This window comes from Coturnix japonica, chromosome 7, assembly GCF_054131305.1.
Source record: "Coturnix japonica strain WE chromosome 7, WE-NBRP24, whole genome shotgun sequence".
Classification (NCBI taxonomy): Eukaryota; Metazoa; Chordata; class Aves; order Galliformes; family Phasianidae; genus Coturnix; species Coturnix japonica.
In genome coordinates, this window is record NC_140669.1 from 23615294 (window position 1) to 23638560 (window position 23267).

At 38.9% G+C, this 23267-nt stretch overlaps 2 protein-coding genes across 12 annotated transcripts in view; one reads left to right on the forward strand and one right to left on the reverse strand.

The window, feature by feature from the left end:
• Positions 1-572: 572 nt before the first annotated feature.
• STRADB (STE20 related adaptor beta) lies at positions 573-10488 on the reverse strand. Of its 5 annotated transcripts, none has more exons than XM_015868122.3 (13): positions 10368-10488; positions 9520-9615; positions 8319-8375; positions 7914-7994; positions 7392-7491; positions 6129-6250; positions 5582-5690; positions 4917-5040; positions 4284-4455; positions 3767-3871; positions 3298-3527; positions 2650-2692; positions 573-2206 (listed from the first exon to the last, which is right to left on the reverse strand). In XM_015868122.3, exons 3-13 carry the CDS (start codon positions 8328-8330, stop codon positions 2054-2056), a joined length of 1251 nt encoding a protein of 416 aa, XP_015723608.2. In that variant the 5' UTR covers positions 8331-8375; positions 9520-9615; positions 10368-10488; the 3' UTR covers positions 573-2053. The 5 variants fall into 5 exon arrangements, with proteins under 5 accessions (XP_015723608.2, XP_015723609.2, XP_015723607.2 ...); XM_015868123.3 differs by having other exon boundaries at positions 5582-5660; positions 10174-10488; XM_015868121.3 differs by having other exon boundaries at positions 10174-10488.
• TRAK2 (trafficking kinesin protein 2) overlaps positions 7917-23267 on the forward strand; it is a 32077-nt gene continuing 16726 nt past the window's right edge. For 3 of the 7 annotated variants that reach the window (XR_014948076.1, XM_015868112.3, XM_015868117.3), the window contains exons 1-3: positions 10542-10633; positions 18510-18832; positions 19779-19973. Coding sequence is in view for 6 of the 7 variants with exons in the window: in XM_015868112.3 (XP_015723598.2) it covers positions 18796-18832; positions 19779-19973 (232 nt within the window). In the remaining variant the exon portion in view is untranslated. Of the gene's footprint in view, positions 8007-9876; positions 9989-10541; positions 10634-18509; positions 18833-19778; positions 19974-23267 lie in introns of those variants that run through there. The other 4 variants (XM_032445981.2, XM_032445982.2, XM_085552712.1 and 1 more) reach the window with 2 other exon arrangements.

Sequence of the window (23267 nt, forward strand, 5' to 3'; positions counted from 1 at the left end):
AAAAGCAATTTTATTCTACAGAAAGAGCTAGAGAGCAACATAGTGATTGTGCTGGAATATTTGTCTGTTTAAGGCAGTCTGTGCTTTACTTCACTTTGTGATTAGTATTCAGGTTCATTTTTACAGAGTGCCATTATTTCCAGTGAAGCTTGCAGACACTTTCAGCTGCAGGAAAGGTTTGACACCACGCTTTCTTAAAAACAAAGAAACAACAGTGAACTAATGTTCATTCAGACATCTCTAATGTGCAATTTCATAGCCATTTCCACTTATTTGACTTCAGATTTACATGTACAGTTACTTAAACAAAAATACTTGTAGGTGCTACATAGTTTAATACAAACAAGATTTGCAGTGGGTTGGGGTCAAGAACCTTATGGGGTTTGTGTGAGACTTGTCTTCTGTGCCAAGCCCACAAGCTAATATCTGTATGATTAACAAGAGTAACTTAGTAGTTTAGACAACTGTTTTCTTAACTAATGCCTGATGTTTCTGAAACGTTTCTTGCAGTAACAAGAAGCTGTTAGTATGATTGAATTGTGGTGAAAACAGGAGTACAAGAATTACAGAAATACATGGAGGCAGACAGGGCAAGTTTATTGAGAGGCTCTTAAGCTTAGTTTTAGCTATTATGTTTTGAACTATGAGTTCCCTTCACAGCATAATGAGTAGCGTCAAGTATTTTGGTAACACTTCAGTGTGATTATTTAGAATCAGTTGTACCTTCCAGTCATTTGGCATTCAAGGCTTTGAAGAGAAGCTGCTTGCAAAGCAGTAGCACTTACAGGGCTGGTTGCAGGTGAGCCCAGCTATGTCAGGTTTGAGCACTTCACAGTGGAATTTCCATGTGTTGAAAAACTGAAATGCATCCTTTTGCTATCTGTACATTTTCACTACTGTCAGAACATATGTCAGCAAGTAGTAGTGGCTCGGGACACAGATTTTTCTAGAACATGATGAGGTTGCAGTTGTAATTTTTTTTATTTAAGAAAAAATGCTGCTTGTGTTGCTCGGTGTAGTGTGGGACATGAGAAGTTAGTGTTCTTTTGTGGGCATAAGAGCAGTTTTTATCAGGAAAGAGACAATAAAACCGCTCAGATTCTTGTGAATTTGTGCTCTGGCTGAATCAAATCATGGGAATCCAACTGCACAAGATGTTTGCAAGCAGCAACACTGGTGAAGCTTAATGTGTTTTGTAACTTTTGAGGAAACAATATTAGGTTCAGATAATACTCGGTGGGGGACAGATACACAGTATAAACAAAAATACATACAGTGACTTCAGATCATTTAACAGCTCTTCAAAATTAACTCATATGTGTTATAACTTAAGACTTTCTTTACATTATAAGAGGTTCTCAAATTGCTTGTTAAGATGATGCAACAGTAAATGGAGATGCAAAAGCACAAGTCTGTATTAAGAACGCAGAAAAACGCAAGAGCATTTTTAACTCGCTTCTTTGGTCAACATGCAGTACTGAAACTGCAGGGAAGACTTGATGGATAGCTAACTCAGGGCAAACACTGACAGCATGTCAACTGGACAACACACCATTTGGGAGGCAGGAGAGAGAAACGTCTGTATAAGAAACTCATTTCTGCATTTTCAAATTCAGGCTTGAAAATGGAAGATTCCTCCTCACTATGATAATGTAGGCAACAGTGAAAGATAAATAGATTATTGAAGAAAAACTGTAGACAAAAGACAAAGCCTGAATTCAGAAAGGCACTTGGACTGCAGTGACACGAGCTAAAAAGTGCAGGATAAAGTAAAAATACAGCAGGAACCTTCATATTTGTTATGAAATACTTCAAAGGAGGGAGATAAGAATTCAGTTGTTCCTACATGCAGTTCTGCTTGTAATCTGAAAAATGAGGCATACTGCATTTCCTGATACAAACGTGTGATGAAGTTAACGAAACATGGTCACTTTAACTGCATTTTCAAGTATACTGCATCTAACTGTATGATAACCATACAAACTAAAGCAGCAAGTAGAAATCACATTTTCCTTCTTTGAAGCACAGGAGAGGTATGATTGTTGGTGTCTGCTTAGAATTCCCAGTCTGTATCGTGCTGAGTTGCAGCAATATATCCAAGTTCAGCCCCAGCTGCTGCTGAGGGCAGTGCCAAGAACTCTGATCTGTTGTTTTGAACAGGGGGTGGTAACAGGGACAGTAGTGAGTTCTGTGTTTGTTCTTTTACCTGTGGAGAAGAAAAGTTAATCAAAAGAGGGCTGCAAAAAAGACTGCACAACGTTGTGCCTGACTTAATTAAAAACATATAAAAGTCATAGAGCCATCTTCTTGCATGTTACATTATTGGAAAGGTTTAGCTTTCCTTACTCTACAGAAAATTGAATTTATCTTTCGAGACTAATTGCATTAGCTATTGAATTCTTCTGCTTGAAATCCCAAATATTCACCCATTTTCTTGTCAGTTAGGCTGACCTAAGTTAAACCAGCATTATCAAAGGGAAAACAGATTATTCTAATGATGTGTCCTTTGATAAAACAGCAGATGAGCTGTTACGTGATGGTTTTTGTTTCCAGCTGACCTAAATATTTTGTAATCCAAATTTAATGCTTTAGGACTTATTTTGATTGTTTTTGTAGCTGTGTCATTTGATAAAAATTTAATGAACTTACCTGTCTGAAGAACGTATGAGATAGCAAACTGCGTGCTGATGGCCTGCATCATAAAATGAACAACACAATTATATTTTGCAAAGTTAAATCACTGCTCCTGGGAAAGGGGCTAGTCTGACAAATCAGCTGAAGCTGTGTTGTTATTAATGCATGTGATCAAACATGAATCATGAGAAAGGCAGCAAAGAATTCCTACGTTCTGTGTCACAATTTGTAATGAAGGCACTACTAAAGAGATTACTTTACTTTTAAAGTTTTAGTTTTTATTGTTTTACTTTTTTGCTTAGCAAGGGATTTTATGTCTCATTCAGAAAAGGCACCATACTGAAAGCATATACTTAAATTTGCCATTTTTTTTTCTTAGTCAAAATGTTTAAGATTAATTTTACTTGTCTAACTGCAATACAAGATAGATTCATACCGTAAGTAATTCAGCCCTTGCGGGAGTCAAACAAAACTTTAAAAGCATGGTTTCTTTGTTCTTTAAGAAGTGTCTTATCTGACAAGACCAAAGGTAGGTGTAAGGTTTTGTGTAGTAATTCTGGTCTGAAATTCTGATTGTAACTAATCAAGTAATGAACTGTATCCTAAACCACAGGCTAGACTTAGACTACAATGACACAAAATTAGTTTTCACCAGAGCATTACCTTTTCTCAGGGTCCTGTTGCAAGCAAAGTTCTACCAAGTTGTAGAATGCCGGGGAAAATGTTTTGGAAACAGGGTTTTGTAGTCTTTCGCTCGTCATTGTGCGTGTCATACTCTCGCTAATTCCAGAATCAACACCCGATTGGGAATTCTTCATTCTGGATTCCCCATGGGGGAAGGCATTTATATCCCAAGGATAGTATGTGGGACCTTTCAGCTTCTGCAGCAGCATCTAGTAGAAAGGAAGAGCACATCTACAGGCAGTGTACCACCCACAGACCATTCAGGCTATGCTGTGAATCTACAAGAAAGGATTATTTACTCTAGCAAGAACCATGCATGTTTGAAATAACTAAAAGCAGCCACCATTTCATCAGTAAAAGCACTGGTTTATCTCAGTAATGCTTTGTTTAAAAAAAGGAAAAAATATCTCAGTGTCCTTTGAAGCAGAAATGGAGTCTAGCATCATACCTGAGTGCGAGGCATATCTTGAAATGGAACATGTCCATTGGCTAATTCACATGCTGTTATTCCTACGCTGTAGATATCGGACTTCATATTATACCCAGACAAATCCTGTGGGAGAAATAGAACTTTACTGGACCACTGAAGCCATTGACGGGTGCCAACAGAAACACAAATACCAGTGTCAAGACACAATTCTAAAATTCTGTGATCTACACATCTAAGATTGAGGCAGTTAACAAATTGAAACAGGCTTTTTTCCAGAAATGTGATGTTGCACTGAAGACAGAATCTGATCTAGTTTTCAGGAAGACAATGAGGCAGAGACTGAGCTGTAAGCACCACCACAGCTTTAAATCCTATTCTCTTTAGTGGAAATGCAAATTCAGTTCATGGGGTTTTTTCTGTTGTTGTTTTGTTTTTAAGCTGCAGTTCAACAGATTCTATTGCACTTGTACAAACAGGTATAACTTGAGTACTTCCTGTTAACTTGGAATAAGAATGAAGTGTATTTTACACTGACCTGTCTCAGTAGTTCAGGGCTCAGCCAAGGAAGTACAGATGTACTAAACTGGGGGAAGTCATACACCACCTTTGACTTTTGTCCATTTTTAACTAAACTGTAGAGGTTGTTTAAGCCAGAGAGAGAAACCAGTCCATCCCCTGAAATCAGAATGTGGCTAGCTTTAATATTCCTGTAACAAAAAGTGGTAAATTTTAGTTAGACAAATTAGTCAAAGCACTATTAAAGTAGAAATATGAAAATCTTTCATTAATGTATATTGAGGGGTTTACACACAGTTCTGTTTAGCAGGCTGTTTTCATGGGTGGTCTTCACTTAGCATGAGCTGTCTATTTAATACACCCTGAGAGATGGTTAGCAAGAAAAACTGACTGCCAGACATCAAAGAAGGATTTTTCCATCCCTGCATAGAGGGTAAAGTAATGGAGAATTTAGCTATCCTGCTATATTAGTCAAAAACAAACAAAACAAAACAAAAAAGAGCCCTGCTTCTGCACTGTGTCTGTATCTGCCATAAGGAATATATAGAAAAAGGAAAGGAGACAAGAGTTGAACCAAATATGGGTTTTGAAGTGAAACTTAATTCCTAATAATGTAATTTGATTCTTGCCTGTGGCACTGACATTGTTTTACCTGTGAATGTAGCCGTTCTGGTGCATGTAATTTAATCCTCTGATTGCACCAAACAGAATGTTTCCTATCAAAGCTTCACTCATTCCTTCAGGAAAGTAAGTCTTCAGCAGGTGTCGAGCAGAACCTGGGAGCAGGGGGAAAAAATATCCTAAGCCAAACAAGCTACCATAAACTTGCTTTCTATGCCTCCTTCATTGTATATGTTTGCCAGAAGAGATATTCTCACCTTTATATTGACCATGGTGCATCAGGAACACTTACATGGATGCAACTGAAGCATCCATCAAACACAAGGATTGCACTCATGTCATGCTTGCTAACTGAAAGCCTATGCTAAACCTGCACTGAAAGCGACAAGTTTTCTATTCTGTAACGTCAAATGCATCTCTCTCTTATTACTCTGTACTTTGCGGGTATTAGGACTAAGTGAAATTTAATGCAGATCAAATGTCAATCTTTTCTGGGGAGGAAGATGATATACAGACTTATCTAAACAAGTTGTTCGTGAAAGTGTGTCTGTTGGGGTTTTTTTTCTTTTTCCTCCCGCCACCTCCTTCTCTATGAGTCAGGAGATTCTTAAAGAAAAAAAAACCACTTGTCAACCGCATAGCCCAAATGTCATCAGTCCTTTTCCTTATTCCAAAATTGCAGTTACCAGTTCTTACCATAGGCCATGAATGGAGAAATGACCCAAAGCCAACTACCAGCTGTAAACACTGTCCAAAGCGTCATTATGTTGGGATGCTGGAAAAAGTGGGACAAAACCACCTCATTCTATGGAATTAAATGAAAATGGATGTATTAATCACAAAGCATCTGCCTTACTAAGAGCATTAATTGTGTCAGTAATCAGTAGAAAAAAAATGTCTGGTGTATTTATACTTAATTGCATGTGATGAGCAGAGCTGCAATAGATATCCAAATAGCTGGTAAGTCATTGCATTTTTCTGAACTCTAGTTTGTTCTTAGTCATAAGTTATGCTGTTAAATGCAGAGCGCAGAATGTGTTTCAAAGGAAGAGCTGTAAAGTTCCATGAGTATTTCTAAAACACTTGTCAACAGTTTCTTCAGAAAGCAATCTTTCAAATTTATATGTGCTTCTTCTATTCCTTTGATGAGAAAATTTGAATTCAATCACCCAGTAAAAGCATGAAGGCTACCGTACTTTACTAAACCCTTATGTGTTCAAAAGTGAAAATGCTGCTGCTTTACCTGTAAGGCTTTCAGATGCTCTTCTGAGCAGCTTTCTAGGTCTGTGATCCTTACGGCAACTTGTGTGCCTGTAGGGGTATGCCGTGCAAGGTAGATTGAAGTTAAGTTGTTGAATCTCCTTCCTGAAACCAAAAGTCAATACTTTAATATTGGAAAATGTAGTAAGTCACCATATAACTTTCTTTATAGTTAGAGAACTTTGCAGTTCTGAAATTGCAATGGAGAACAGCATGGTCTTTTCTTTAAGCACACCAACAACTTAAGTAGCTGGGGTGTAATATATCCACAAATTACTTAGAACTCTGTTCTGCTATTTTTAGAGCAACAAAGGACATTTAAACATTTGTCAGCATCAGTAATTTATCTGTTCTAATGTTTGTGCTCAAGGGGCAGTTAATGTAAACAGGAGAGACATGAACCTGCTAGAAAGCGTCCAGAGGAGGGCCACAAAAGTGATCCAAGAGATGGAACACCTCCTCTGCAAGGACAGGCCAAGAGAGCTGCAGTTCTGCCTGGAGAATAGAAGGCTCCAGGGAGACTCGATAGCAGCCTTTCAATATCTAAAGGAGGGCTACAGGAAGGAAAGAAGGGGACAGACTCTATAGCAGGTCTATTGTGACAGGAAAAGGGGAAATGGTTTCAAACTTAAAAGGGGAGATTTTGATTGGATGTAAGGAAGAAATGGGTTTGTTTGTTTGTTTTGTTTTTTAAAGCAGGGGCAATGAGGCAGTGGCACAGGTTGCCCAGAGGTGGTGGACGCTCTGTCCTTGGAGACATTTGAGGTCAGGCTGGATGGGGCTCTGAGCAACCTAATATAGGTATAGGTGTCCCTGATCATTGCAGTGAAGATGGACTGGGTGACCTTTAAATGTCCCTTACAAATCAAACAACTCTATGATTCAAAGCTTGTACAGTGGGATTCAGTGTAGCCATCGTTAAGACAATCAAATCAAGTAGCCAAATGACAGGTTATGATGTTACTTAATGTTGTATTTATTGTACGCATGCCACAGATTTTAGGCAAATTATGTCCAAATGCACAAACATCAAAAGAAAAGTTCAGATAACTGTTAATTTGTCTTATATTTTAAAGCATGCACTAACTGAAACAAGATGATCTGTATTTTTCTCAAGAATAGAGGATTAAGTTTTAGTCAGCTGATAGTACATTTTCCAAACTTAATATTTGCTGCAGTTAGCAATAGCTACAGAGAGAATGCGTCTGCAAGAACAAGAAATATTTTTAAGGCACAGTTGTGTTACCTATTTCCACCTGGAGTTCATAGTGAGAGACATCAGAAGAGCAAAATAGCATTTCATTCCCTCCTTTAGATGGGGGAATCCAGGCTAGCTCAGAATCAGCCTAACAGTGGAGAAAAGCAGAGTTCTTAGTAAGAATTACTATGTGCATTTATGGTTAATGTTAATACATCAATAGCATTAACTGGAATGCCGTGATCAAGTACTGGAGCCAGAATATTCAAGCTGGTGCTTCTGCCAGTACGCTGAGACTTAAATAAGCTACTGGGTCTTTTGTTTTGTTTTTAAACTAGTAGAAGATTATGAGTAATATTGAGTCAACTGCAGTCATCTTCTGAAGTGCAAGCCCCAAAATACTCTTGTTATTTTTCCTCTTAGTATCTTATTAAGTGCTTGCTAATGAGATCTTCCCTATCCCCCTCCCTTCCTCTCTCCTCCCCCCCTCCCCCACATGCAACTTTGTATTGAACTTTGCAAGTTAATGCTTTTAATGTGGTTGTTTTCCTTTTTTTTTTCTTTACTTACCAGGGATTCATGGCTGCTGCTCTGAGATTGCTTTTCTGGTCGGATTGACTCAACCGGTGTACGTAGAATACAGGAACAGTCCTTGAGAAACAAGTGAGTTGTTAGTGGTCTTGCTGCAATTTATTAAACAAGGCAGTGGGGAAAAAAACCACAAGAAACCCTAACAGGCTGTAGTTCAGAAAGATTTCAGCTACAAGTCGGACATGCAAGAGGTTGAAAAACAGTATAGAGCATATAGTAGGCTGGCAACTAAACAGTCTTCATCAAAAGTTGATACAAGGAAATTTTGACAGCTCAGAACTGTGGAAATCCCCCTAAGCAAAACATTTCAGCAGAACTGTTTCACTTGAAGGCATCACTGGCTAACACGGTACAACTAGCAAGGATTCCCAAATACAAACTTACCAAACAAGACATGGAACCGCTTTAGATGAGGTGAAAAGTCATATACACCCATTGATCCTAGAACAATCAAAGTAGCAATGTAAGATTGTACATGAACCCATGATAAAAATAAGTGTTTCACTAACTCAGAACATTGTCACATTCCTCTCAGTTATGTCACACACTGGAACTTCTACAGCGCTGGGAAGGCCTGCTTTTCTATTAAGCCTTTAAGCAGCCTATGGATGACAAACTCCATAACCAAGTATATGCCATATACAGTCCAACTTAAAGACTTCCTTTTTCATTTATGGTTTTAGAGATCTTATTACTTTTCTTTTTAAATTGTTTCTGAACAAACAATTTAATTGCAAGTCAACTGCGTAAGTGCAGAACATAAAACAGAAGTGGATTTGTGCATCATTAGCAGTTCACAAGAAAGAAAAGAACTTATTTTAAAGAAGGACAGCTGTGTGCAGCTGAACTAACTCACAAACATTACATTTCACAACTGAAAGAATAAATACTATCGTAGGGAACTTGAATAAGAAAAAGAGGGGAAACAACTGATTTTTTTCAAATCACCGATCACAGAATCAGCACTCGAACTCCCTCACAGATCAGAATCACTACAAGTCTGCCAACAGACTTATTTTTGCCCAACATGTTGAAAGCTTACACAGTGAGGACAAAGAGAGAAGGTTCTTTATATATATATATATATATATATATATATATATATAGCAATAATAAGATGGTTATGACTAAAATGCAGCTTCTAGCGTAATGTGGGACTACCTCACTTACTTCAAGCTACCTGATCATCCACAGGGAAGTCTTCTACCGTGTTGAATTAATCCTACTTGACAGCTGACATAAAATCAGCCACTGGGGGTTGTTGTATGTTAGCGTGTAATTACTGCTTGAAAGTTAACTTCAGAAGGTGAACTACTACATCCAAACTCAATAATTTTGTAAGTCAAGGACCTAAACTTGATTATATCCTTCATTAAAATTACGTATGCTCTTTAATCTAGGCAACGCTGGAAAGTGAACAACCAGCTGCCTCCTGCCAAATATCTAAGCTACCTACCAGTAATCCTTACTATTCTTATCCTAAACAAAATGCTTGAAGACATGTTGCAATTCCTTTTCAGATATGAAAAATGGAGAGATCCTTAATAGGTATTTGGCTCCGTTAGGTGGTCAGGGCTCGACTTACCTACTTCACTGAAGAAGTTTGTGGCAGGGTAAGAAAAAAACGCAGGTACCTCAAGACATGGCCAGTTCAGTAACAGCTACAGTATCCTTGTTATACCTGGAAAAGAAATAGTGTTTCATTTCGTAAACAAAATTAGTTACTCTATTGCTTGGAACACTAAGCCACAACAGCTGAGGTGACTATGTCTTAGTAACTCGTGTATGCTGAAGTAAAATCGTTGGAGAGCTTGTTCAGAGCTGTGCAGGAGTATCACCGACAGCAGCATTTAATTTTTTAAATTCCACTGTTTAACACTGTGTCCATTTTCATTATAGCTTTGGGTCAAGTCCCTAACCTAAGCCTTTCTTTCTCCTGCAGATTGTGACAGCAGTGCACAGTTGAGCTGACTGTCATTGCAACTCAGCTAAAGATTCGGATGCAGGTTCTATCGATTTCCAGAAAGACGTGAGCAGTGGAGGCCCAAAGGCAGGTACCACCGGTGTTACTGCTGTTCTGCTGACGCGGGGCTGTAGCTCTTACTTAAGGGTCTGAGTGGTTGAAAAGGTTCGAGTTAAGCGATCTCTGACAGATACCGACTTGAAGTCCGTGACAAAAGGAGCGGAACGCGAGAAAGCGCCCCCAGCCTCCCTTAGCTCAGCTCCCTTCAGCTCGTACCTTATCGTATCGTACCTCGGCGGCGCCCACTCGCTCCCACCTCCCTGAGCCCCACGGTGGCTGGGACAGCGCTTCCCCGCTCCCGGCCCTCCAGGCTCCCCGACACCAACTCCGGAGGCGCGGCCGGTTCGGAGCCCCTCTGTCCGCAGTGCTGCCGGGAAGCACCACGGGGTTGAGGAAGTGCACACTCGTACCCGCCGCCGCGAGCCCGGAGCGCCGCGGAGCTACGAGGGTTGGCGGGGCCTCAGCAACGAGCGGCCCGTTGCGCCGCGGTGCCGGCCCCTGGCGGAGGGTGGCCCAGCCGCGCCGCGCGGCGTGACGGGGCGTGTAGTTCCCCCACGGCCCAGCGGAAGTCATCGCCGCGCTTCCTCGGTCGCCGGCTGATTGTAGGGCGGGCGGCTGCCTGTCAGCCGTGGGCGCAGGGCGGCGGCGGGGAGGCGGAGCGCAGGAGGGAGCTCGGGTAAGACGTTGCTCGGCGCTGATTTGGGGTGGCTGTGCCGCTTATGGGGCGCTCTGTGAGTTCTCAGCGCGAGCTGCTGAGGTGCAGCGGGCGCGTGTTGTGACCGAGGAGCACGAGGACTGACCGGGGCATGGCCGGGCCCCGGCTGCGGGCCTGTGGCTGCGAGTGGGCTCCTCTGTACTGTACTGTGCTGTGCTGTTCCGTTCTGAGCTGGAGGCAAGCGGCAGCCCTCGTCCGTTCTTGAAGTGAGATTGGCAGAGATCTTTTTCGGGCGGTAACGTAGATACATACGATTCCAAGCTCTATGCCTTCGGTATGCATGTATCATTGGCGTCCAGAATGTACGTATCTGGCTGGATGTCAATCCTTTGCTGCGGCGATGGCAGTGACCGCAGGCGGTGCGTGGCGTGACCTTCAGCGTGCCGCCAAGTTCGTTCCGTGGTAACAGTGCCTTTACCCATATGGGCTTCGCATGGGGGGGGATGAGGTTCGGCTGTGTCTCTGTTCACAGAAGGCAAAGCTTGGCGAAATATCAGTCGTGTCTCCGGTTTTGTATGGACTTCAGGGCAAGGTGACTCTGGCTTCCATCAGCTTTTTAATTAGAGCGTTGCATTCTGAGCTTCTGAGTAAAATGCAGTAATAGCTTTTTTCCTGTTGGCCACCCAGTGAAAAAATGCTGCATGGAGCTGCACCCTTGTGTTATTATTATTATTGTTATTATTGAAAATAGTCTTCAACTGTAAGCTGTTGAAAACATTCCTTTTTTGTTATGCTTCAGACTTATTGTTGTCTGGCAGTGAGAATGTGGCTAAAATACATCAGATGCTATGAAGTAATTCTTAAAATAGTGTGAATTTTAGGTTAGTTTCCATGTACTTTCTATTTTAAAAGTATTTATTTTGGTAGCATTTATTGGGACTTTTATCTTTGGTGTAACAATAGGCATGTGCTAAAGCCTGCAGCTGATTGTATTTCATTTCTTATGCTTGTTGGCAAGAATACTACGTAGAAAGTATTGAAATTAATTTGTTGTCTTTACATGCATTTCCCCCACTAGTCTTAAAATACCTAGAGTTTAATATGATGGACAAATGACAAAGGAGAGTAGTAGAACAAATGCATGGAAAGCTAGATCTCATTAATTCCAAGGCTCATAGGCGTGTTGTTCTTTTTTCCACTCCTTCAAGTTCCCACCCACATATGATACAACCAGACTAGATGTGCAGACAGTCAGTGTGATACCTCAGATGTAAAGGCACTTGGCAGTCTGTACTGATAGAGCCAGGCATGGATTTCTTTGGAGGAAGGCTGGTAAGGAGGAATTGAGGGAACGAAAAGGAAATGTGTGTCCAACAACTAGTACATAGCGCTTTTCAACCAGGCTAAATGAGGTCGATATTTATTTCTGCTCCTCTACTTTTTGTCTATGTTGCCTGTGCTTTTAATCTCTATTTTCTTGCAGTTGGTATAAATACATTTCAGGACAATTTAGTAGGCTGTTTACCTCATTCTTGTATTGAAGGCATGCATCCTCTAGATTTTTTCTTGTATTTGTATTTCTAACATGGAAAGTAACTTGAAAAAAATAATAATAATATGAATACCTGAAACTTAAGAGCTCTTTCGTGATGGTGTCCTCTGTTAGATCTGTATCAGTTCATCAAATTTCTGTAATGAGGATTTGAAATTGTAGTTTAAGAAGCAGGATGCTGGAAAGTCTGGACGTTCTGTTGTTAGTTTGCATCTAATATAACAGAGGGCTGACTGCTGAAAAGCAATGTTTCAGGAAGGATGAACATGTGATTCTTTGATAAGTTTTCCAGGAAGCTACCAAAATAGCATTTTTGCAGAGATGTTTACAAAAGAGATGGCAGATCCTTTTATCTAGTTGGGTTGCTAGCAGTATTCTGATGGCTGGGTCACATTGATCAGTCTGGTTTGTTTTAAGAAATATGAAATTAAAGTATTAAAATTCTGAGCACTGACTAGGATATGCATTAAGAAATTGAAACCACTTACTTGGCTGAATCCAACTATGCATCAACCTGAAAGTGTTAGTGATTTTAGTGGAAAATCTCTCTTAACTTCATCTGAAGTATAGATAGCAAGCTTCGATTTTTAAAGAAGCCTCTAACAAACATTTAATGAAATAAAGGTACAGCACTTGCTTCAAGAGTGTATATGACATTTTTATGCTCCCTGACTAACAAATGGAGGATAGTTCTTTTATTTTTTTTCCCTCTGAAGAAAGATTGTTAAAAAAGCCACTGGAGATCTGCCTGGAAGAATGTGTACACTTTATTGCTATGGCTGTGCATTTATAAAGTTTTATTGATTCTCAGTTCTTTTCTGTATGGTTATTTCATGTAGTTAGCACCCATAGTTTCTGCCGAAGATAGAATTCAATTAAGCATATGTTATTTCTCCCCTGTGTGGTAAGGATGATATGGACAGCCTCCATTCATGTAGGCATTTTTGAAATTTGTCGTCTCAAACTATGAAATTTAGCACTATTATTGTATTCATAGGCATAAAGCATATATGTGTGTACTGAACTAGCAGCTAGTTCTGCTTTGTATGGAGATACAGGGCTGACAAGGAGCAAAAGTGTCCAGCTTGGCTTAAGGCCAAACAAAGATCATGAGTGAACTGCTATGGTCAATGTTGTGACTTCTTTGATACACATCATCTGAGAGATGTTCTCCAGCATCCCCTCTCAACTCTTACCCCCAGTTTAAAAAACATCCAGGAGATACACGTGGGGTTCTGGGTTTGTTCTATTTTTCCTATGTTTGTTTCTGGAATTTGTTACCCTCTATAGTTGATGGTCAGATACAGGATTGCTCATGATGATTTAGTAGTGTCTGAGTATCTGTTATTAGGATTGTGTTTGCCTATTTTTTGAAATAATTCTGTTTCTTACATGAGAGGGAAAATAAGCATTAAGTAGGCTTCTGTGGAGGTAGTAATGGCTGAAAATAATATAGGTGTGAGGTACACAGCAAGTGGTAATTGTGATTGAAAAAGTTCACTTTCACAGCTACTTGGTTTTGGTGTGTAAGTTCCTTTGTCTTCCATCACCTGCTCTATACTGTTGGAAGATTTGGCTTTTGCTTCTGAGCAGGAGTCACAGGAATGCTTTGGCAGCAATTCAGTGTGGTCATGTTCACTACAAGAATAGAACTGTTTCATTAACCTTGACACGCAAAACATTTTTCTTTCTATTAGCTGACTTGATAGCATTCCAGTTGTAGTAATAAAAAGCAGCGTGTTTAATGACTTGATACAGTTAATGTTATATTAATATGTTAAAAAAATAAAATTTGGCATTCTAGGAAAACTGGCTTGTTCATCTGGCTTCTTTTGGAAAGGTAGTGATGCTTTAGCATTGCTTTCTTTGTTGTTGAAATCTCCTTTGAGTTAGTTGTGGCCTGTTGTCTCACATCCTATAACTACACAGAGGAGCAGATCTCATGTAGTCTTTCCAGGTGCTGGTGAGCAGGCAGTTGCTCACAATGAATAGAAAACTGAGAAAATGTCAGGATGTTTCTGTTTGAGTTTTGATGTTATCAGAGTAGATGCCAGTATTTTGAAAGTGTTTTTCAGTTTTTGTGCAGGAAGAAATGAACACCCACATTGTTTATCTAGTCTTTCTGGTTGTAAAAACAGCTCATCTCTGCTTTCAGACCATTGACATTTGAACTAACAGAGTTATATAGTGAAGTGATCCCTGCCACGATGGCAATACTGATTAGAAAATTGATGTGTATTTCTCTTAATGCTTCTAACATGGTCTACCAGCCGTTCTTATTTTTCAGTTATTATGCTTTTATTTTATATAGATCTCCTTGGGTGCTTTGTCAGATCTTGTTATAGCAGTGAATCACACCATTACTGAGTGCTAGTCATCCACACTTCTTAGAATACTGCCTTTCTTTGTCATCTCTTGTCTATTTTCCATGCATAGACATGGTAAAATCTGGTAAATCTCTATGCCAATTGGATTCTATGGGTCATGTGCAAAAGGCCTAAGGTAAACTAGCAGTAGAAATAGTATTTTAAGATCTTTTAACTATTATGTGAAAAAGGGAAGCAATTAAAGTACTAAATTGGTAGGTTTTGTGCACTGTGGTTGCACTCATCATCTGCTCTTGATAGTTTATGACACATAAACTTCCTTCACATTTTTTACTGCTCAGTGGTTAAATAAAGGAATGTATGGCTGTGAAAGAGGGAACAGAGAAGGGAAGAAGTTCTAGGGCTGTCTTTTTTCGTGCAGCAAAATAAGAAAGAACAGGAAGTGTCTTTTGATTTGTAAATAATGTCTTTGAATGTCTTTACTGTTAATGAATGGTCCAGCGGGAGACTGAAACCTTTGTTCCTTTTTATAAGGGGAATATGGTGTGGCTTTTATAGCCAACTTTAATTCTTTCGTTCTGAGAAAATTCATATATGCCAACTAAATGAATCCATTATTACAGTGAGCATTGTGTGTCTATGTGGCGAATATCATAAAATATACAGATTTAAAATATTTAATCAAAGAAAACTGCAGCAAGAACACACTTAGGGTGTGCAGTTTGACACTGCAGTGTAGTACTGAAGCCAGAGGCAACTCCAGGTCTTCAGAGCTGTTCTTCTAGGGATAAATTGCCCGGAAGGGCAGGTGGTATCAGCGAATTATTACAGTGCTTTGAGTTTTGTCATGTAATTGTGGGACAGGAGATGAAAGATGACAGCAGAGCTGTTGTTACACACTGAACAAATGTGCTTTTTAGACAATTCAGTTTCAAATTTGAACAAAAAATAAATTGTATTTGTGATGAGAACCGCATCTAGGCTTAATTCAGGCGACAGTTTTCTTCCATGCCTTTGATAGTACTATTTCATTTGAGCCTTCAGTGGACATACTAGACAAAGTAGGAAGAACTGCACAGATCATTTTAAGTAGGTTCATATAAGTTTCTGTTTTTCTGTAGCTTGATGTTGTGTATTGTAAAATATCAAAGAAAAGTTTATGGTCCGGTTCTGCTTTTCAGATGTTTTGGGCCTTTCTCTGTACAACTTAAACACTTAGTCTGAATTTCTAATCATGTTATAATACAGATATGTATATTAAGCCACGCAATACATATTGTGGGTGTGATCCATATGGACTTAAGTATGGCTGCAACTTGCAGATGGAAACTGCACTTCAGGAATAATTTTACAGTTGCAGTATTGAAGACTGACAGGGCCAGGGAGCCTCCTTCAGCATTTCACTGCACAGTGTATTGGCTGGTTGAATTTCCAGAGGAGTTACACAATGGCATGATGGAATAAAGCTATAAGAAACTTTGAAAGTGGTGGTATTGACTTCTGTGGTGTTTGCTTCTCAAGGGTGTTGCAAATGAGGTTCCCTTTGAAGTCGATAGCTTGTTATTGGCCTGGTGCTCTAGAAATTTTGACTCAAATTATTTACTTTTTTCCCCATTATTGGCTGAACTGATACTGACCTGCAAGAAATGCTGTTTCTGTTTTGGACTACATAAAAGAGAGATTAGCTCCAGTCCTGAGAGGAAATGGCACTGATTTTTAAACTATTACAACTCAAGGGTAGGTTCAGTCTTGTGAAGAAGCAACTGAATTCTGAGCTTTTTCTTGCTCTACAGCTACTTGAGTATTTATAAAATCATCCCAGCTGCACACATCTTGCATATTAAACTTCTACAGCTGTGGCAAGTAACTATAGAATACTTAGCACAGCACTTTTTGCTTAGTTCTTTCTTTTAATTTCTTTCATTCCTTTTGACTACCAGGTTTTTGATTAAAAAAAAAAAAAAAAAGATACAGAGGAAGTATTCTGTTACAGGATTAAAAAATACAAATAAAACATTGACTTAAGTACAAGACACTGGATGATATTTATTTATCATTTATTTATGAAGTGAATATACTTTTCAGAAAAAAAAATAAAATTATTCTTGAGGTGTATATTATTGTAATAAATCCAGTTTCTCCCGGGATCCTTAAGAAATCTTTGAAACTGAAGGCAGATGACTTACAAATACTCATACAGACCTACTCACATTTGCTTATAGGAAATGTTGAGAATAGTAACAGCAAAAGTTCCAGATTAAGGAAGGATCCTGCCTTGTAATCTTTGTAAAATTGGACAAGAATATGAGTTTTAATAAGAGTTAGAGGGAAAAAAAAAAAAAAAAAAAGACAAGAAAAATCAGTTGTTAGTATGTGCAGGTGGCACAGCCCAGTGTATCTACTTTATCAGGCATACATGCCTCTGACCTTTGGTATTATGGGTGTACAATGTTTCCATGAGATGTCCCTGTAAAAGGAATATAAGATTAAGTTGTTTATTGGGAAATTTATTGGAGATTAAGAATTTATTGGTAGTTTAGGTTGTTCTGCTTAGAAATAGGATTGATTTGATGTGACCTGTGGTGATTATTTTCTGGGACACCTTCCAACTGTTTGTACTGCTTTTAGTACCTTGTGTAACTGCACTGTATACATTAGCAACACAAGTGATGTAGGGGTAAGCCATGCATATGGATGCTGGCATAACCCATTTGTGAGGCAAAATTGCCATTGCAAACTGATTTATTACTGGCCTCAGGCTCCTAACTGTAGTCATTAGTGCTGTAACACTGCACTGTCTTGTAACTGCCTGTGATTGTTTCTCCTTTAAAGTTATTGGTATGTTTTAATTGGCACATTTTAATATGGTTTAGAGTAGATATCATAACCATCGTTTATACAGCAATCTAACAGTCAGGATTGAAGCTTGAATAACCAGAAGAAACAATAATTTTTCAGTTTTATACAGTTTTAGTTAGCCTTTTTGCAAGCATCTCCCTATTGATATTATCTGCTAATATGAATTATTTATTAAACGTTTGGATCTCTGTGTTTTTCCTCCTTCTGATTAACATATAATATAGTGTATTGAAGCCCCTAAGAAGGACCTGCAAGGAAAGGAATGTAACCTAGTCATATCTGGTGGAAAACAACAAAACCACCTTGCCTTGTGAGGAGGTTGTTTCTTTTATCAAGCATGGTTACATCATAAGCACAGTGAGAACTGCTCTGAGGGTTTTACTTTTTGAGCAGTTGCTACACTGAGAAATAAAGCCTAAAGAATCTGATGACGTAAAGCACTTTACATGAACATGCATTGCTACTATAAGTGACTCATAGAATGGTTGAGATTGGAAGGGAACTCTGGAGGCCATCCAGTCCAACACACCTGCTCAAGGTAGAGCCACATGGAGCTGCTTGCTTAGGACTATTTCTGGATGACTTTTGAATGTCTGCAAGGATGGAAACTCCAGTCTGTCTGGACAGCCTTTTCCAGTTCTCAGTTACCCTCACAATAAAATGAAACAAATAAACAACAATGGAAAAAACCCTCTTCCAATGTTCAGACAGGATCTCCTGCATTTCAGTGTTTGTCCATTGCCTCTTAGTCAGGTTGAGGGATGTGATCTTTCCTCTCTACTCAGCCATGCTGAAACACATATACAGTTGTGTGTTCAATTCTGGGGCTCTTAGTACAAGAGACACGGACGTAATTGTGGGTCCTGCAGAGGTTGAAGAACTGGAGCATCTATTGCATGAGAAGAGCTGAGGTAGAAAGCTCAGGGCAGAATCTTGTCAGTCTGGGGAGAAGACAGTTTTTTAACGCCACACTTAACATATAAAGATGTAATGTGTAAGCTAAGGATTAAAATGTTTGGATTTTTTGAGTTAAATGGTGATACAGAGAAGAAATAAACTGGGGAAAAAAAAAAAAAAAAAGGGTCATATTAATCGAGCTGTCTCGTTTGGAAGAGTGACATCTGTTTAAATTCTGGCACTCTCTTTGCTTTGTTTCTAGGTTATGGCTGAGCTGAAGATCTTATGCAGCTTCTTTGAAATAACCTATAGGTATTTGTGCTGATGAGTAGTACCTCAGATGAAAAGAGCATGTCCTAAGAGATTCGGAATAAGAACCAGTCTACAGAAGGGAACCAATGCCAGATTTGTTTGTGTCTGGGTAGCTTGATGGCTGTCAATTACTCTGTCTCTAAACCAAAGCCATCCTTCTATCAAAGCAATGAAGGGTCAGTGCATAATCTGACTACAGAATGCAGTTTCCAAAGAAGTGAACTGTAAAGAGACTCATGAATTTTGATCGCAGGATCTTGGAGAGCATCTCTGGTGAGTTGGGGAAATAATTCTGGTACAAATCTTGAAAGTTTAATTAATGTTAATGTTTTATAGATCACCAACCTGAAAACAGCCTTGCATTTCACATTGATCATTACTGGCGTTCTATTGGAAGTTATTGTAGATAGCCTTCATCTTGAGTGGGCATGTTCAAATGATAATAATTATATACCTTTGATATGCAGTATTTTAGCAACCTAATGTTTTGGGTGGGTTTTTTTGTTGGTTTGGTTTGGTTTTTTTGTTGTTGTTGTTGTTTTGCTTTTCTCAATAGTATTGAAGGGGAGGAAAAGCAGGAAGAGCAAATTTCATGTTCAGAATTTTTAGATACTGTGTTTACATAAATTGTCATTCCAGATGGGTGATAACAGAATCGTATACTTAAGTTGCCCAGTTTCAAGGCAGTATTCAGTTGCTATTTGTAGTCACGTTATTAAAACATATATTAACTGTCAAACAAAAGCATAAATGGAAGAAAGAGTGAATGCATGGATAAATGGAAGAAATGGAAATGTGAATTTCCTTCAGGAAAGGGAACTATAACCATGCTAAAGCCGATGAAATCTTAGAAAATTAATTGGTAAAATGTAGGTCTCCGTTTTAATTCAATAAGCAGGAAAAGATATAAACTGAAACTCATTACACATACTATATTGAAGAAGTCAGAGGGAGCCATGGATAAAACTGCTTTGCAGGAAGCTTTGCATTAAATTAGGGGAATGCAAATACCTTGCGAATAGTGTATTATCAATTAAGTATTAAGTCAATATGTATTCTGGTCATTTGTTCAGTATTGAAAAGAATAATTCTTTTCAAAGCTACTGAAGATTTATAAAAGTATAATAAGTAGAATCAGTACTTCTATTGCATTTATTAAATGGCGTAAACACGGCATGTTTTATAGTCCTGTTCTTTACTGGCATTTAATCACTTTTAGATGTCTGCTCCACTGAGGACCTTCCTGAGGTAGAGCTGGTGAGCATGCTAGAAGAACAGTTGCCGGATTACAAATTACGAGTGGACTCTCTGTATCTTTATGAAAATCAAGACTGGATTCAGTCTCCTCCCCGCCATGGTCATCTTCCTGAAATCTCTTCTCCAGTTCGTGATGAGGAGACCTTCCGTTACTTGAGTGAGTATACCTGGGCCTAAAGCTGTTGTTTGTTTTGACATTTATTTAAGAGAAAAATGTAATTGTAAACTGATTGATGTTAAAAGTGTAATGTTCAAATTTGAACATTTAAGCACAAGTGGAACAAAAAGCTGAGTTCAGAGGAGGTGATTTTATTATGACTCTGCCATTCTTAGAGCTGAGCTAGCATGTCACGTGGCTCCCTGATCATTAGGTTTCATCTAGAAACAAGATCAGAAACATGATGAGGGGGAATAAAGAGGGGGAACCTAAAATTGTGCTAGATTGTATGAAATATGAGAGGTACAGCATATGCAGCAATTCTGTTTTCAGGAATGTTAATGATGCTGTGTACTGTTGTTGTTTTTTTTCTTAATGATGCTTGCCCTGATGTACTTTGTCAGTGTTGCTTTTAAGATGCTGTTAGTTGTTTCTTCTGGGGATATAAATTGTGTGAAAGCCAGGTAGGTGAGTACTAGATCAGTGTTGATTGCTGCCTTCTAGTTCTGAAAATAATAACTCATTTTTTGGTACCAATCAGTTGTGATGACAGCAGTTCTTAAAGCTAGCAGATCATGAAGAATAAGGTGGATAGCATCAAATCATGTGGAGAAAACATTAATGTGTTAAAAGTCAAATGGTGTAGAAACGTTGCAGGAAAAAAACAAACAAAACCCCAAACACTTACATGTCTGTAATTTCAAGTGTTCTTCATGTAAAAAGAGGAAAACATTCTAAGTGCTTTTAGATAAATCTACCCTCTTTGAACACGGGGAAATGGCTTCAAGCTCAAAGGGAGTAGATTGAATATAAGGAAATAGTCTTTTACAGTGAGAGTGGTGAAGCACTGGAACAGGTTGCCCAGAGATGTGGTTGATGCCCCATCCATGGAAACTTTCAGGGTGAAGCTGGATCAGACCCAGGGCAACCTGATCTAGCTGCGAATGACCTGGTTCATTGCAGGGGAGTTGGACTGGATGACCTTAAAAGATCCCTTCCAACTCTTAAGGATTCTGTGATTCTGCAAATGGCTAAGTCCTGCTTATTCCATATGTTAGAAGGAATCACCTGGGGGAATGAACTTGGTATTTGAATGACTATTTCTCTGTAATGATTACCTCTTCCACATACTTGCCACCTCTGAACAAAGATTTTTTGATGTTTGTGCTTTCAGCCTCCACCCAGGGCGTATAGCAAATGATTAAATTAAAGTAACATATTGCCTTTTGCAAATACCGTATTCCATGATTTAAAGCAATCTTGTTATCAGTTGGACTTTCATACCTGGAATTTTTCTAACTGTGGAAAGTATACTGAAAGCCTCCTAATGATTATTGCTCAGCCTGTTTCTGATAATAGTACTGCAAACACAAATGAAATTTGACTTGAATGTACACTTTCATAGTTCACTTGAAGTGATTGTGTGTAGTCAGTGGGGTGTGTACTATCCTCGAAGTTTTATTTATAAAGAGGTGGGATCAAAGTCTGACAGTGCTGGTAGCAACTTGACATCATATGTGTGTCTGATCAATGCATGCATTCCCAATCAGTGAAAGGCAGGGGTGTTAAGTCATATGTTATTTGGCTATCAAAATATTACAGAAACTGGTGTCTTCCTCCTTCACCCAGCAAAAGTTCTTTTTAGCTATAGAAATGTGTTCTGTGAAAATAGTGAGCTGCTTGTGTGAATTCTTTGGAACAGCTGCCAGAGTTTTTCTTGGCATTCTCAAAAGTGCTCAGTAACACTGACTGTAAATTCTGTCTCAAACTGGTTCTTTTGAATGAGTCTGTCTTAAAATTTTACATTTTAGGATTATTTAGACTCTTCTGTATACAATATTCAAGTGTGGTTACCCAGCCTGGTTGTGAAATGCAGCACATTAATTTAAAACATTCTAGTTAGATTTAACATACAGAATTATCTCTGTCATTTATTTCAGCAGGTAGCAAGAGAATAAGAGGGAATGGTTTTAAACTAAAAGAGGGTGGATTTAGGCTAGATTTTAGGAGGAAATTCTTTACTTAGAGTGTGGTGAAGTGCTGGAGCATTGCTGCAAAGAGAATCTGTAGATGCTCCATCCCTTGAGGTGTTCAAGGCCAGACTGGGCTGTGAACAGCCTGATCTGATTGGTGGCAATTCTGCCCTTGGCAGGGTATTGGAACTGGACCCAAGCCATTCTATTATAATGATTTAAGTACACTACTGTAACTGCCAAGTCATATAAATTCAAGATAAATACAGCTTATGTTTCTCTGAGAAACTGTCTAAAGAGTAGTCATCGTATGAGACATTTTGACCCTAATAACTTGCAGGAAGGTACTGGGGTGGTCCCAGACAGACAGAAACACAAATCAGAATCTAGTTACAATCATATCCAAATCACTTGTTAGCTGAAGTTTTCATCTTTCTCACAACTGACTGAAGTTGGGAGCGTGATGATCATAGTCTTGAAACATAAGCAGAGATTTTTAATGGGTATATCTCTCCCTCCCTCTATATGTGTATAGAAACATTGTGGAAGCTTTTTCCTAAAAAGAATGGTGAAGTTATGATTTGATTCATTTTGTAGTTAATATATAAGGAAAAAAAAATAGCAAAAAGCTATTTACTTCACTAGAACTCCTCCTCTCTTTATGGCTGCTGTCACCACCTATTTGAAGGTTGATCCAGTGACTGGGTGAGTTCCTACTGACATTCACCTGGTTTCCAGTGAAGTGGAAGAATGCTCTATTTGAGACAGAGGAGTATTTTCTGCTTCAGCTGTGGTAGCCAAAGAAACCTGGAATTAGAAAGTGTCTGTCCTTAGAATTACTTTATATATGTGAATAAAGGGACATGGCACAGCATAACAAGAATATTAACCAAAGTGAAGAGTTGTTTGCAGCCTTCATGTGGCGAGGTGAGTGGACAGTTATGTGCGCTCATAAGAGACCGGTAAAACATACCTATGTGTAATTTTGATTCTGTACTGAAGGAAATTAACAAAGGTTGCATGGAGCTGAGTTTCAAAGCTATTAATTCTGAGATTTCATTTACCAGAGAGGATAGATATCTTTGTTTTTAGGAACCTATGTATCTGAGTAACCCTGTGTGGTACTTAGCATATATCTTTATTGAGTTGATTTAACGATGGGTAGAAACTTCCACTTGAAGTCCTCTGGTGGGAACACCTAACCACTGGAGAGCTGGCTGTAATATCCTGCCTATAAGGGCTGATAGTTATTTTTGTGTGCAGTTGAATTTTCAAAATATTAATAAGCAAGGTAAGTGCCTTCTTGGCAAACAATGTGGAA